General features: G+C 42.6%; 1 protein-coding gene across 1 annotated transcript in view; it reads right to left on the bottom strand.

Moving 5' to 3' along the window:
* Positions 1-1,160: 1,160 nt before the first annotated feature.
* Positions 1,161-11,697, bottom strand: part of LOC311140857 (Na(+)/H(+) exchanger beta-like) — a 40,860-nt gene continuing 30,323 nt past the window's right edge. The window contains exons 6-12 of the mRNA XM_084176129.1: positions 10,945-11,034; positions 9,070-9,140; positions 7,920-8,096; positions 5,901-6,024; positions 5,244-5,345; positions 4,053-4,134; positions 1,161-2,842 (exon numbers count right to left, since the gene is read on the bottom strand). Coding sequence (XP_084032255.1) covers positions 2,523-2,842; positions 4,053-4,134; positions 5,244-5,345; positions 5,901-6,024; positions 7,920-8,096; positions 9,070-9,140; positions 10,945-11,034 — 966 coding nt within the window. The 3' untranslated portion in view covers positions 1,161-2,522. The remainder of the gene's footprint in view (positions 2,843-4,052; positions 4,135-5,243; positions 5,346-5,900; positions 6,025-7,919; positions 8,097-9,069; positions 9,141-10,944; positions 11,035-11,697) is intronic.

The raw sequence follows: 11,697 nt of genomic DNA, 5'->3' as shown, positions 1-11,697 counted from the left end.
ATTGAATTGCTAGATTTGCCCATGTCGTCATGCCTGTATCTCCAGGTCATCATTATAAATAACATGCAAACCTCACAGGCCATGTGGTGCTTGCCCGTGTGACCAAGCGTCTGCGTTGCCAAGCGCTAAAATAGAACTTGGTTCTATTAGTCGCATTGCAAGTCCCCTCCTTATTGGATATCAGGAAGATACAAACCAAGCGGATGTTTGAAAGACAAACGAGGCGAGATTAATTAAATATAACGAACTAAAAACGAACTAAATTTTTATCTGTGGATTAATCGTTGGCGTAGGGAAACACACGATTTGTATGACTTCGGGTCAAAATTCTACAAAGAACCAGGTAATAAGAGAACCATATGCATGTCAGGTAAAATAACGACCCAATGTTCATCTCCTAGGACAAACTAGCTAGCTAAATGGCCATGAATGTTTAATGTGTTTCATCTTGCCCCCAAATAAATATAGTTGGTTTTGATATTTGAACCTGCTTGTCATGATCGCGTCTGGTGTGGATGGACAATATCAACATGGTGGACGCACGAACGGCCGGTGGTCAGCGTGTAAGAATTAGTTTTTTAATTGACTCACCTGGATAAATAAAGGTTACATTAATTATATATTATTGGCCATTGAGGTGGTTTAGACGATAAAGATCCATACAGTCCTCCCACACCTCATATCCTATACAGTGATGCCTAAAACCCCAAATGCCTATGGAACACAAGATTTTCAAAAGGGGAGTGCTAAAAACCAATGGGGAATGTTAAACTGACAAGGTCTTTTAAAAATGTCAAAACACTTGATGTGAATAAGGTGCAAGAGAGTAAAGAACAATAGATCAGGCCCATAAGATGAATTGTAAGATGCGACTACCGACAAGAGAATATGGAAAAAACACCACAAAATGGTTCTGAAATGGCCCATACTAGAGCATTTTCTTAAAGGGAACTTGTAACTAACATATCCTCCTGAGACCCAGCAATTCATTTTTTGTCAACTCTCTTTGAGGCCATACATGCCACTGTGTTAAGTCCTGTTGTACCTGAGAGGACATTCTGGGCTTTTCAATGATATCATGTGTGGGGGTGTGACCTGGATAACTTTCTCTTCCTGTATTTTCAAAATGGCTGCCAACACAATTAGCACATGTTGTGGTAAGAAGGTAAGTGTGTGTAATTGTGTAATTATCATTTTTGTGAGTTTGATATTCAAATTGCTTCTAGTAAGTAAATATCTTAGAAATTGTTTGAGTTTTCAGAGTAGTGTAATCATTTTTTCACATTAAATAAGAGCTTGTTTATAAATGTCCTCTATAGTGGACATCAGGATGCGCCAACTATGTTTTTTACCTACTGTACCCATTTGGTGTAATGTTAATTTTCCATATTCACTATCAACCGTTTCCTTGTGTCCACTACAGTGCACACACAATAAACAAACAAAAAAATTGTTTCTCCAAATTTGTCTTTGTAAATTATCTTTACCCAAAACACTTAAGTACAAAAAAAAAAAAACATTCTACAACCTTTTTTTACTGGGTCTCAGGAGGATAACAGTATTTGATACCATTTTAGGGTTTGGCTTATATAGGGGAGTTTAGTCCATTCAAGATCAACAAATCTCTTGGTGTTGGTTGCATCACAAACCTCCTCTTATGTAAATTTAAACATCTCAGCGATGCTGCCAATTTTGTATGTTCGATTAAAATAGAGAGGCGATGCTTGAAGCGGTGATGCCAGGTTTGCGTCTCAACATTTCCAAGTCTGCGCTTGACACATTCCTTAGCCTTAGGGTCTCCAAAGGCGAGGTGGTGAAGAAAGCGGTCCATCGAGTTTAGCACAGTGAAAACATTACATCCAGAGTGAAGTACATCCATTGTTCTGCACCAAGTACACCAACTAGAACCCTGACCAACTGAATGACAAACGATGACAAAAGACAACCACATAAACAACAATCTCATATTAACCCTGAAATTAAAAACAAGCAGCTAAAAGGTTAATTGTGTGATAAAATGCACCTAGTGAAAAGGGGTTTACTCTAAGTGTCTGACTCAAAAATAAGGCTAACCTTTCTTGAAAGTAGAAGAACGATTGTAAACATTATGAAAACAAATGTGGAACATTGTCTGTGACTAAAACAGTCCAAACATTTGGTAACGCATAATTATGTTCCCTCGTCTCTCGGGCTAATTCCCCCAAAACCCAAGATCACCCAAGAAGGCGACTGACTTCCTATCACTTAAAAAAAGAAAAAAAGAGCAATGACGACTATTGAAATAAAGATGGCTATTTAGTCTCCTTTTCTCTTTTGGTTCATAAAACAAGTTATGTCCTAAGTCTTTTCTTAACAGTTTTGGCTTTATTGGTTCCTCATCCAATGGGATAGCAAACTCAAATGAGGTGGTGGTGGAGTGAGAGGAGGTGGACCTTTCCCCAGTAGCGCCCTGCTCAGGGGGAGGAGCTGCTGCTACCAGGCCCCTCCCCATTCCTCACAATGGGAGGAGCTAGTTGTTTTTTTCAGGGAAGAAATGGTTCATCCTCCTCGTCCTCATTACTAGGGCCCGGGTCACTCAGACACCTCATCAGCCCTGGGTTCTTGTTGCCCCCCTCTTCCTCTCCCTTCTCCCCTTTCCCCACAGAGGACGGGTTCATCATCAGGCCCTGGTCCTCATCCCGGTCGGCCCCCTCCCTCTGACCCAGGCCCTGGCCTGTGGCACCCCACTTGGAGAACTCGTCCAGCATGTTGACAGAGTCCGGGGACTTGGGGGAGGCTAGGTCCACCTGGATGGTGGGGATGCCGTCTGAAGACGCCTTGATGTTGTAGAAGGCGTTGGGGTCTGCGTGGGGCAGGCAAGGAAAGGGTTAACGTACGGTACATTACTCCAAACAGGGGAGGCCAACCAAAGGGCACGTTGAGTAGGCAAACGTTGTGTAACGTTGCAGATAGAAATGTCATGAATAGAGCTTACTTGATTCCTATTCTACACGTCAAGTGTACGTTTGTTCCATATAATATCTTTATTTCTGAACGTTCCACAACGTCATGGCCGGCTGAACGTGGCCCTGGTAGTGGTGATGAGCCACAATGTGTGCAGGAATTTTGTTCCATCCCTTGTTTAGTAGAAGCATTTGTGTTAGTGCGGAGATGGCCTAGAACAACAGCTCACACACTGTGCCTCTCCACGACTAGGGTTGGCCAACCCTGACTAGAACAAATACTTAAACTGTTCCCGAACAAAAACAGATATACAATACACATTCACAAAATCACAAAGCACCCACATTACACATTTTAAAATACACAATCATGAACAGACACTTACACCACAACTGTGATGCTGCATCATTCCGTAACCTGATCCTGTCAATCACATGAACAATTTATGCTAGAATCATGCATATTGCATTTACAAATGGAAGCAAGCAACAGTTAAAATATGACATGCATATACAGTAAGTTTGTAGCCGAGGCCATTGGTCGCCACAGCCCATCACTTGTCTACACTCACTAGAACTGTACTACATACCTGGAATTACTTTGGCCACTCCCTTTTCAGCTTTGAAATCACTGCCTAAAATAGAACCAAGTGCAATACTGCTTTACATGCCAACTTACACATGCAAACATATTTCCAGTAGAAATATAATAAAAGGGGAGTAGCCTACTGTATAACAGAGTGACATAATAGTGCATTCTGTAGATAGCATTATTGGCAGCCATTAAACTTCATAAACGTTAACAATCTTGCCAAACTAAGTATACTAAATGCGAAGCAAATGGGTTCCTTCCGACTCAAAACTCTGCAATGGAACAAGTCTGTTTCCATCATCTTTCCTATTGCTTCATAAGCAACCTTACAATAAGTGTTGATTCACACTACTAAGCCAAGCTAGCCTGGTTACACATCCCCATAGTTACTGGAACCATGCTGGAAAGGACAATTGTAAAAGAAATACCAGCGCCAGCACAGTGCGGTAGGGTAGAGGTTGGCACGGTAGTGTAAAATGGGAGTGTCAGAGTGTGACGTGGGTGTAGGATGGACTCACCTGAGGCCAGTCTGGCTCTGCACATGGTGGGGGAGTCAGGAGGGGCGGCAGGGACCGTGAGATAGTTACTCATCTCTGTCATCTGTTCACAGGCACACACACAAGCAACCCTTTCAATATACAAGAGTTGTGGGTTCAATTCCCGCATCAGACACGCTTAGTGAATACTGTATATGGATTGTCGTCGACTGCCAGTCACTTTAGTTGAAAGCATATAGCCATATTATTTACGATACAATAGGATACTTTATTGTCCATTTTAATGGAAATACTTTTAGTGAGGTCAGCAATACATTCAAACACTAGATAGGCCTACACCAAATCAATGCAACACAATATGGCTGCCAATATCATAAAGCCCAACCAAGACACTTCTTGAAGACACCGCTGTTTAAAGTGCTATTAAAGTTTGACAGGTCAGTAAATTGTGTTTACTGGTCTGTTGGGATCAGCGTTTTCCTCCACTCTACAGTGCCCTTTTAAAAGTTATATTAAATCAAAATGTTAATTTTCAAAACAAACAATTCTGCTAGTATCTGCAGATCTCTCAGGTCTACAGTATCCTTTTTAAATCAAACAGTTATATTTAATCAAGATGTTAGTTCCATTTTCATTACATAATTAGAGACTGATTAAATGCAAGTTGGCCGTCGGGCCACAAGGCTACATAAATAAATCAGGAACTGATTGTGTCAGGCAAATTATTTGAGTGGAAGGGGGGAGAGACAATTTATGGAACACTTTAATGACTAAATCCATCATAGTTAGACTAAATTAATGCAATGGTTTTAAAGAAAGTTTACTACTGTGAGCAGTGAGAGAACTTTGTGTCTGGTTGTCTGTTGAAGTTCCATCTAGGGCTGGGGGAGTCTTATAATGGCTTCCATAAATGATTTTGCAAAATTTCATTGTTTCACCCAGAATAACCAATGTTTTGACCTGACCCAAAGAGCAGCGTTTGGTCACGTGGGCTTCTATCCTAAATCCCCTCTTTCAGAGAATAGGCTGTTTGGACCGGTTATTTTTGGGAGGATTCCACGTACCCGTCTATTTGTGTGTCATTTGGCCATGAGGGGATAAATAAAGTTATATTGAATTTAATTAGTGGCATTCCAGACTAAGTGAGCACAACAATGGAGAGCGCAGCATTCAATCTGGTTTAACCAGGCTAGGTGATTCTGGTAGTCTTACCTTCTTCTCTAGCTCGATCATCCTCTGCTTCTTCAGGATGAAGTCGTTCCATCCATCCTCGAAAGGATCGGCCACCAGAGTGTGTCTGTTGTAGGAGCGCAGCTGGAGGGAGAGACAACGCACACTCAACTCACACTATGGGACAGCAATGTTATAGAGCTAGGATCACACAATAGTAATAATAATAATACACTTTTCAGGCACCAGAGTGCATCTGTTGTAGGAGCGCAGAGACAAAACACATTCATTCAACTCACCACGAGACAGGGAGGTCTAGGCTAGGACCACACAGCAACAATGCACACTTGTCTCCATAATGATACAGGCTCATGACTACTTTAGTACTATAATCTTAAAATATTTAATGTTTGACAATACTAATGAGGAAATGACAAACTGCAAAGCAATGTGATTAACGTCAAATGGATGCAAGCATGACTGTAAGTCGCTGTGGATAAAAAGCATTTATTATATTATTATATTATGTACAATTGTAATCTCTTTACAAACAGAGTGAGCATCTGAATTCCTACATTACTAGCTGAGAGCAAGCCCCTAATCGCTAAAAAACAGATCTGAGATCAGCTTTGCAGTTGCCCTCCTAATGTTACCCCTCAGATAAGCTGAGGGTAAATCTGATCCTGGATCAGTGCTCACCCTCTGGCGGGTCTTCTGCAGGTTACTCCTGAGGATCTTCCTGATCTCCTCCTCACGGCCCTTGGTGAACTGAGGCAGGGCCCGCTCTGCTACAGGAGGAGGCAGCTTCTTGGGCTGGATGTTCCTGGGAGAGAGGACAGAGAAAAACAAGATACATGTTCAAATCAAATCAAATTTTATTGGTCACATACATATACAGTGAGGGAAAAAAGCATTTGATCCCCTGCTGATTTTGTACGTTTGCCCACTGACAAAGACATGATCAGTCTATAATTTTAATGGTAGGTTTATTTGAACAGTGAGAGACAGAATAACAACAAAAAAATCCAGAAAAACGCATGTCAAAAATGTTATGAATTGATTTGTATTTTAAATGAGGGAAATTAGTACTTGGTGGCAAAACCCTTGTTGGCAATCACAGAGGTCAGACGTTTCTTGTAGTTTGCCACCAGGTTTGTACACATCTCAGGAGGGATTTTGTTCCACTCCTCTTTACAGATCTTCTCCAAGTCATTAAGGTTTCGAGGCTGACGTTTGGCAACTCGAACCTTCAGCTTTCTATGGGATTAAGGTCTGGAGACTGGCTAGGTCACTCCAGGACCTTAATATGCTTCTTCTTGAGCCACTCCTTTGTTGCCTTTGCCGTGTGTTTTGGGTCATTGTCATGCTGGAATACCCATCCACGACCCATTTTCAATGCCCTGGCTGAGGGAAGGAGGTTCTCACCCAAGATTTGACGGTACATGGCCCCGTCCATCGTCCCTTTGATGCGGTGAAGTTGTCCTGTCCCCTTAGCAGAAAAACACCCCCAAAGCATGTTTCCACCTCCATGTTTGACGGTGGGGATGGTGTTCTTGAGGTCATAGGCAGCATTCCTCCTCCTCCAAACACGGCGAGTTGAGTTGATGCCAAAGAGCTCGATTTTGGTCTCATCTGACCACAGCACTTTCATCCAGTTCTCCTCTGAATCATTCAGATGTTCATTGGCAAACTTCAGACGGCCCTGTATATGTGCTTTCTTGAGCAGGGGGACCTTGTGGGCGCTGCAGGATTTCAGTCCATCACGGCGTAGTGTGTTACCAATTGTTTTCTTGGTGACTATGGTCCCAGCTGCCTTGAGATCATTGACAAGATCCTCCTGTGTAGTTCTGGGCTGATTCCTCACCTTTCTCATGATCATTGCAACTCCACGAGGTGAGATCTTGCATGGAGCCCCAGGCCGAGGGAGATTGACAGTTATTTTGTGTTTCTTCCATTTGCGAATAATCGCACCAACTGTTGTCACCTTCTCATCAAGCTGCTTGGCGATGGTCTTGTAGCCCATTCCAGCCTTGTGTAGGTCTACAATCTTGTCCCTGACATCCATGGAGAGCTCTTTGGTCTTGGCCATGGTGGAGAGTTTGGAATCTGATTTATTGATTGCTTCTGTGGACAGGTGTCTTTTATACAGGTAACAAACTGAGATTAGGAGCACTACCTTTAAGAGTGTTCTCCTAATCTCAGCTCATTACCTGTATAAAAGACACCTGGGAGCCAGAAATCTTTCTGATTGAGAGGGGATCAAATACTTTTTTCCCCTCACTGTATTTAGCAGATGTTATTTCGGATGTAGCGAAATGTTTGTGTTCCTAGCTCCAACAGTGCAAGAGTATCTAACAATTCTATCTAACAATTCAAGGAGCTAGAAGCAGAGCTGCCATGTCTGTCGGCGCCATTCTTTTGTTGACTGTGGTTCTATGGATAACTATGGTTGTTTTTGGCCATTACCAAGCTCTAACTCACTTAGCAATTACTTCCTGTAACACTCGCGAGAAAGATTCAGGCACATTCTCCCATACCAGTTATTTACAGGAAGTAATTGCTAGTTCAGCCTCTTGACTTTCAAACCTCTCTGGCGCTTGCACGCACAGGCTTGTGCAGATATAGGCTAACACAACAATGTGGAAATGGCTATTAAGTGTAGAGCTGGTGGTGGTGAGCTAAAAGGAGGTGGAGGAGGGAAGAGGGTGGAGCACTCACTGCATGGAGACCTGCGAGGGCATGGCGGAGGGCAGCTTGACGCCCCCGCCGCTCTCCACCAGCTCGATGGCCTGCTTGAACTCCATCTTGTGGTAGAAGGCGATGAGCTGCGGCTCCTTGTAGCGCTCGCCCGCTATCAGGCACTTCTTTATGTACTTCTTGTTGAAGCGGTTCAGCCTGCAGGGTGGGGAAGAGAGAGAGAAGAGAGAGAGAAAACAGAGAGAAAAGAGAGAGAAGCGCGAGAAAGAAGAAAACAAGTCAACCTTCCCATCACACCGCCATTACCAGCCTCATTAAAACATTATAAAAAGGTTAAGAATTCACTTTCCAAATTGATGAAAAGCTCTTGAATAGGCGTAGAGCACACACACTACATTGGAGACAGTGTGGTCACTGGCAGGAACACACACTGTGAAAACCAACCACTATAGGATGAGCCCAATGTTCATCATAATGCTCTAAATCCAGGTAGGGACCCTACACCACAGAAATCGATACAGTTACAAACATTGTTTTATCCCGAAGCTCTAAAGTCTGTATGGAACTGGATCTGAAGGTGAAATATGACAACTGCCGGGTGATAAATCGGCTTACAGAGATGTCTGAACAAATCTTATACATGGTTCTCTTGAGAGAATAACTGCCACATATAACGCCCAAGGCTGTTCAAACGCAATACTGTTGTGGGTAAATACTGCATAGGGAAAGAAAACGTACAAAATTATTCAGGTTTACTTGGTTATGAATGGCAATGCTTTATGATTACCATTACATTATTGGATTCAATAAGATTTCCTTGTAGGAAAAACATCTGTTCTGAAAGATAATCAACTTAAGGCGCTAGCTGTTACTAACAATGCCTGAGGGATCGCAGCTTCACCACCACGTTTCTGAGTTAACCGTGTTAACAAAGATGCTAAGGCTAAAAGTTTTAACTTGGAAAACAATTAAAACAGAAGGAAATAGACAATAAACAACTATAGACAACACAGGACAACTAACAAACTGAGATTACTGGACTGGGTACTAGAAAGTTGTTGCCTTAATGATCGTAAAACTTGAATAAGAGGTAATCAACTGTTTTTATACAGTGAAAGAAATATACAGCCCTTGTTATCATGACCATTTTAGCCCCGCCTCTGCTACTTACTTGTCTTTCCAGTGGTGATGGCCATAGTGTCCACAGATGTCCTCGATGCCAGTCAGCAGATGGTCCAGGAACTAGAGGGAGAAAACTATGTTTACGTCTAAATATTGTATCTACGCTAACCAACAAGAGGAACAGATATTTGAAATGCTTTTACAATGGGAAGTAAAAGTGTAACCAAGCCTAATCTGTTCCTACTTTTTTTGTTTCTATTACATGTAAAATAGTCCAGTAAAGTATATTTTCACATCATACAGGCCACCATTTTCTCATTTTTGGATTATCCCTTAAGTAGCCTTTTCTCCACGGAGATCCTCCCAGAATCTGGCCAATAGAGAGAGCATTAGGCCTAGATGATGTCCATCACATTCACAGATTGAAGCAGAGAAATAGGCACTGACAGATGACGTTCAGTCTGTGGTCAATTTTGTTCCTGTACTTTGTTATGGCAACTGCTGTGACAGTTCTGCACAGGGACAGTTTGACATGCAGAGTTGCTATGGGAACAAGCAGTTTGGTCGTGCCACTGAATTTATTGCATAGCAATATTTTCAGGCAGCGAAGGGATTTTTTTTTTTACAGTAGTTTCTGCATCAGTTCTATCTCTGGTAGAAGAAAACTTCACATTTGTCACAATAGATGGTACTTTATAATGAAAGCCTCAAGCAAGGTGACACACAGTATGTCAAGGTCAGTCCCAGGTGTCAATTAGTCAAGAGCCTCAAATATCCATTCATCAAAACAACCTACTGACCAATTTGTGAGACCACAAACACAATGGTCCCGACATTAAAACCCTGAGGGACTCTAAAATCCTAAAACCCACTAGGCTCTTAAACACCATTATCCACTCCTGGTGCACTCCAGGAGTCCTACTACAGCTCTGTTTACTTGAATCACTGCCATTGTGGAGAAGAAACGATAAGCTGGTGACTGGGCCCTCTAGCCTAGAGCGCCGGTGACTCATCGCTCCTCTGTGCACCAGAGAGCCAACAGAGCCCCGCAGAGAGTCATTGTGTGTACAGTACGTGTCGTGCCATTATTCTGTGGCTATTATTAGCAACAGGAGCTACTGAGAGACGGTGTGCCATTCTGCTCAGTGGTCACTCAAGGGCAGAGAGAGAATGATCAGTAGCACCAGAGGAAGCCAGACCGAAGCAGGTGGATATTACTCGCCAATCTGGCAACCCGGATGGATGAGTCAGTGGAGAATGAGAGGATGGTCCATTGGGAGCCATGGAGCAATGTAGGAAGTTTCATTAGTCTGTGTTAAGAGGAAGCAGGGGAATACTGCTTTCCATTGGCTTTCCATTATTAAAACCCCAGCAAGGCAATGTCAGCAAGACAAAATTCATTAGCAGAAGATAATTATATTAATGGCCAGTAGGGGGGAAGCGCAGAGCAATGTTTAGCAGTCAACATGTAATGACAGTACTGTACATCTGGACAGATACTGAATTTGAAAGTAAAATGGACATCCCTCAGTTGGAAATAACCAAATCATTAATTTAACCACAGCCATTAATGCAATAGCCCATTTTAAAGGGCAAGATGGTTAGATAATTAGGGTGAACAAGATCAGCCTAGCAGTGTAGCTTCAGTGCATTTCTTGTTCTTGTGCTGCAAATGTCATAACCTGACCAGGGCCTGTATTTATAAAGTATTTCAGAGTAGCAATGCAGATCTAGGATCAGTTTTAGATCATACAATATCAGCACTCTTACTATGAGACGCTTTATGAATACGTGCCCAGAGCTCGTATATCCCAGGAGAAACAAAAGGAAATTAACTGACTTGTCTGATGGGTGGTCTGGCTACAGAGGAGGGGAAGAGTAGGAGGGGCCAGGATGTGAGGGGGTTGATGGGGTTAAAGGTTACCTGGGTGTGGATCTCCTCATTGATGGAGCGCTTGGCCTCCTGCTTCTTCTTCACGGCTAACAGGTCCACCAGGGGTTTGATAGTCATGCCCTGAGAGGGGGAGGAGGAGAAGAGAGAGAGAGAAGGGAGATGTTACTAAGGTAACATTTGAGATCCTGAAGAACAAAATTATAAATGTCCATTTTTAAATACTACACGACATCAGCGACCTAAGAGAAGCCTGTAATGTCCATTACAACACCTTTCATTCGTGTGCATGGTGTTTACTTTGTTCGTTTCCTCAAAGTCACTGCACAGAGAAGCACTGGCTATGGACAGATGCACACATTCACACTATGAGGTGATTTGCAAACTAACGCATATTGACTAGGCCTTACCCAAACTAAAACATCCCGCACACACACACACACACGTCAGGCCCCTCCCCCCGACCCTTTTTTCTCTTATGGTGTGTGAGGAGTTGCTAAAAACCTTTACTCTTGACTAGAAGCAGCAGCTCAGGTGGAAATAAAATACATCCAATGTCCTCCCATAAAACACACACAAATCAAAAGGAATACCTCGGATAAGGGGTGACTTTCATATCATTTATTTTCATAGCTACTGTATTCTGTATCCATTTTGTGTATGTAGCAGTCAAGCAACATTTGCATTTAAATGAAGTTATGCGCAGGTGGTTGGTGGTCCGTGCATAAGGCCGTTCCATCGATGGCTGAGTCATGCTGGGAAAAGGTTTGATCAGAGCTGGTTAAT

The sequence above is a fragment of the Coregonus lavaretus genome, assembly GCF_964263955.1.
Source record: "Coregonus lavaretus genome assembly, chromosome: 13".
Lineage (NCBI taxonomy): Eukaryota > Metazoa > Chordata > Actinopteri > Salmoniformes > Salmonidae > Coregonus > Coregonus lavaretus.
Note: the sequence above shows the minus strand (reverse complement) of the source record. Positions and strands in the feature narration are given on the sequence as shown.